Genomic DNA, 4,184 nt, shown 5'->3' on the forward strand with positions numbered 1-4,184 from the left:
TTTGGAAATTTCCCAGTGCCTTCACAGCCCTGGTCCAGCAATTTGGTTTTAGCTAGCTTAGGCAGAGAAGTTCCTGGGACTGGGACTTTCCTTTTTCTTGGAACTGTTGAAACCTGCTCTGGACTGAAAACCCAGAAAAACACCTGCAGCTCACACCTGTGGCCCACTGAGGTCTGGGACGCTGCATTCCAGCACCAGAGGGACTTAGAAGAGACCGAGTGAGCCAACTACAACCCACAAAAAGGACTTTCTGAATTTGCCATCTCTTCAGCACTGTCAGAGGTTTTATTTAATATTATTCATTTTTCATGCTTGGGAATACTTTACTTGTTAAATAACCTGGTTTTCTCAACTTTTCTCCAGGGAAGTTTTTTCCGGAACTAGTAGGAGGAGAGGCCGGTTGAAGTTGCTTTCTAGACGGACCCCTTTTGGAGGTTTCCTCCCAAAATTTGCCCTAAAGCAGCACAAACAGTCACAATGGAAACTTCACCAGTGGCACAACACCCCAGCCCACCAGGAAAAGAAAGGACATGTAAAGTTCTCCAAACATTTGTCCTGCTTTGCTGCAAAAGTCCTGCTGCAGACACTGTGCAGTGTGGAAAGCCAAGAGAAGCTGCAGCTGGTGGCAAATCTTGGGACAGGAGCTTGACCTTGTTCTCCAGGAGAGATTCTTGGCAAGAGCAGACAGGAGAAGATTCCTGGAAAACAGGAACAGCTTTCCAGAAGGGAAATGAAAATGAAAGAAACAATCCAAGATGTTTTCCTTTATTTATTTCTATGCTCCCCTTTTCCATGTTGCACTACTTCTCCATCCCAGTAATTCCAGATGCACTGTACCTCTAAGATCGGTGACTTAGGGATTTTTAGACACTCTAAAATACCATGAGCCACACACAGTTTTGCTTCCCCTGTTTTTACTGGAAGGCAACACTGGAGATGTAAGTGCAGTGCTGGGCTCAGGTAGGAATCCTAGCCCAAGGGAAGGTGTCCCGCCAGTGTTTGCCCCTCAGCCAGGCCAATGCAGAGCAGCAAGCGAGGGGATTGCTGTGCCAGTGTGCAGGAGTCAGGGCTCTGCACCTGGGCTCAAGGCTGCAAAGTTCCCGTGTTTGGACAGACTCAGGGGCTGTGCCCGGGGCGCGCGGGGCTCGAACGTGGGGCTCGTGGGGCGAGCGGGGAACGGACACGGGGACGAACGGCCCCGGTGCTTCAGTTGCAGCGGCGGCAGCGGCGGCAGCAGCAGCGGCGGCAGCAGCGGCGGCAACAGCGGCAGAAGCAGCAAAGCAGATAATCTATAACGATCTTTCTCTTTCTCTCTTTCTTTCTCTGTCTCTCTTTCTTGGTCTTTCTCTCTTTCTGTCTCTGAGTCTCCCTTTCCCGCCGTCGGGCACCCTTCTCCCGGGGTCCCTCGCCCGGCGTCCCTCTCCTCTCCCCGCCTCCCTCTCGTGTCCCCGCCTCCCTCTCCCCCTGCCGGGCCGGGCCATGCCCCCGGCCCGCCCCCGGCCCCGGGCGGGGCTGCCCCGTGCCCGGCCCCGCCCGTCCCGCCGCGGTCTCGCCTCCGCCCGGCTCTGGCCCTACTGGCGGTGGCGCTGCTGGGCGGGCATCAGTGCCGTGTGCGGGGGCGGCATCGCCGCCCTTTGCCTCCGCCTGGCCCGAGCCCGGCCCCGGCCCCGAGGCAGGCTCCAGCCCCGAGCCCGGCCCCGGCCCCGGCCCCTCCCGGGGCCCGCGGAGGACACAGGCGGCGCGGCCGCTGCCGCCGCCTCCGCTGCGGCTTCCCCGGCCCGAGCTCCGCCGCTCGGCAGCGCGGCCGCCGGCCCCGAGCCTCCCGTGCCGCGTTGCGAGGAGCGAAGGCCTGGGCATGGCCGGCCCGGGGCGGCTGAGGGGCGCTCGGGGGCCGTTGCTGGCCCCGGGCCGAGCGCTGACAGCCGCGTTCCGCCCGCAGGGACGGCGCACGAGGCCCTGCAGGAGCGCTACCGCCTGGGTTCGCTGCTGGGGCGCGGAGGATTCGGCAGCGTCTTCGCGGCCACGCGGCTCTCGGACGGCGCCCCGGTGAGCGGCGGGGCCGGCGGCGGGCGAAGGACGAGGGGGCGGAGGAGGAGGAGGAGGAGGATGGGGCTGGGCAGGGCGGGCGGCGAGCTGAGCCCGCTGCTGTCCTTGGCTTGCAGGTGGCCATCAAGAGGGTGCCACGGAACCGCGTCCGGCACTGGGGCGAGCTGGTGAGTGAGCGGGGCCAGCGGCAGCAGCCGGGGCTGCCGGGCGGGGATGAGCCGAGGCCCGGCACGGTGGAAGCCGCCAGGACGCCTCGAGGGGGAGCGGGCGTGGGCGCAGCGCAGGGCGCAGAGCATCCCGGGCTGGCTCAGGGCTTCCCCAGGCCTGGCACGGCATCGGCCCCACTGAGGGCATCGTGCTCCTCCCGCAGCCCGACGGCAGCAGGGCCCCGCTGGAGATCGTGCTGCAGGCCAAGGTGTCCACTGGCTTCCCCGGCGTGGTGCAGCTCCTGGAGTGGCTCGAGCTCCCCAACCACATCGTGATGGTGATGGAGCGGCCAGAGCGGTGTCAGGACCTGCAGCGTTTCATTGAGGCACGGCAGTTCCTGCCCGAGGAGGTGGCGCAGGAGCTGTTCCGCCAGGTGCTGGAGGCCGTGTGGCACTGCACCAGCTGCGGGGTCCTGCACCGCGACATCAAGCCAGAGAACATCGTGCTTGACCTGGCCACCGGGCAGGCCAAACTGATCGACTTTGGCTGTGGCACCTACCTGCAAGAGACAGCCTACACCCACTTTGCAGGTGAGCCCACGTAAGGGTGTACTCCTGGTCCCGGGATCTCATGGCCCAACATCTCCCAGCCCAAGCGGGGATTCTCCCTTTTGCTGCCAGTCAGGGGACTGAGTCTTCAGCTGAGTTGCTTTAGAGCGGGGCTGGGTGGGGAGCCATCTTCCAGCCCTGCTGGCAGCCTTTGCCAGCCACTCTGCCCAGGACTGGGGCTGGGCTGGGGCAGCCAGCCCGACCAAAACCCCCCTGGGTGGGGGTAGCAGAGAGCGGGGAGGAACCTGTGCCCCAGCCAGTTTGGTGTGCAGGCGAGAGGAAGGGCTTGCACTGCTCCACTCGCCCTGTTTGCCTTGGCTTCCTAATATTTTTGGGGCAATGCAGACATGGAGGATAGGGGCATGTTTTCACCAGCAGTGAGTGGGTTCTTCCTTTGCATGTCATGGTCAGGCTTCCCTCTTCTGACACCAGTGGCTTCTTTTCCAAGCCCAAGTTTGTGCACAAGTCCCAGGTGCTGGCGAGAGGGCAGTGGTCACCCTGTGTGCCACTGATGCAGCCCCCGCAGGCCCAGGGATGCTGGGGCCAGGCTCTGGGAGCAGCAGCATCCCCCTGCTGAACTCCATCTGTATTCCATAGGAACACCGTCCTACAGCCCCCCGGAATGGAACGACTTTGGCTGGTACCATGGCGAGGCAGCAACGATCTGGTCCCTGGGCATCCTGCTGCACCAGATGGTCTGCGGGGAGCACCCTTTCAGGAGGGGCCGGAACCTCAGCTGGGGCCAGCTCCCGCTGCCACAAGGGCTCTCTCAAGGTGGATCCTCTTCTCTGGGCACGGGGGGAATCCCAGTGCTGGGAGCCAGCAGCGGGCTCGTGAGCATCCCGCTCTGGCAGCTGCTGAGGAGGTGGCACATGTCCTGCTCTCCTCCAAAACAGGGAATGGATGGGAAAGTTTAGGCCCAGCCCTGAGTGCATCCAGAATGGCCTGGGCATGGCAATAGTGGGGCAAAGCAGACAGGAGCCTTCTCTGGCTGACCGGCAGTTTCTGCTTTCTCTGCCCAGAGTGCAAAGATCTGATCAGGTGGTGTTTATCCGTGAACTCCTTGGAAAGACCCACATTAGAAGACCTGTTCTGTGATCCTTGGGTGCAGGATATTCCTCGGCCGTAGAAGAAGGGAGAGAGCCACAGGCACACTTTGATGCAGGGCCCTGGTAAGCTGCAGCTCCACACATGCCTTGGCAATCAGAAGCAAAGGAACCCAGACCTTTTTGTGCTGCATGTGTCACTGCACAGGGTCATGGGATGGGCACACGCAGCCCTTGTGCTGCAGCTGAGCTGCTCTGCCCAGCACTGGTGGCCGCCATCCAAGCTGGTTTTGCTTGTGCTGGTTCCCTGACAGCTGGGGCCCTGGGCAGAGCACTG

General features: G+C 62.2%; 1 protein-coding gene across 1 annotated transcript; it reads left to right on the forward strand.

The window, feature by feature from the left end:
* The first annotated feature begins 882 nt into the window (after positions 1–882).
* LOC139585670 (serine/threonine-protein kinase pim-1-like) lies at positions 883–3,930 on the forward strand. Its single transcript, XM_071418509.1, has 6 exons — positions 883–938; positions 1,365–2,046; positions 2,163–2,213; positions 2,417–2,783; positions 3,399–3,575; positions 3,824–3,930. Exons 1-6 carry the CDS (start codon positions 883–885, stop codon positions 3,928–3,930), a joined length of 1,440 nt encoding a protein of 479 aa, XP_071274610.1.
* Positions 3,931–4,184: the final 254 nt, after the last annotated feature.

Source organism: Agelaius tricolor, unplaced genomic scaffold (genome assembly GCF_023055355.1).
Source record: "Agelaius tricolor isolate 1412-34295 unplaced genomic scaffold, bAgeTri1.0.p SCAF_87, whole genome shotgun sequence".
In the NCBI taxonomy this organism is placed as follows: domain Eukaryota; kingdom Metazoa; phylum Chordata; class Aves; order Passeriformes; family Icteridae; genus Agelaius; species Agelaius tricolor.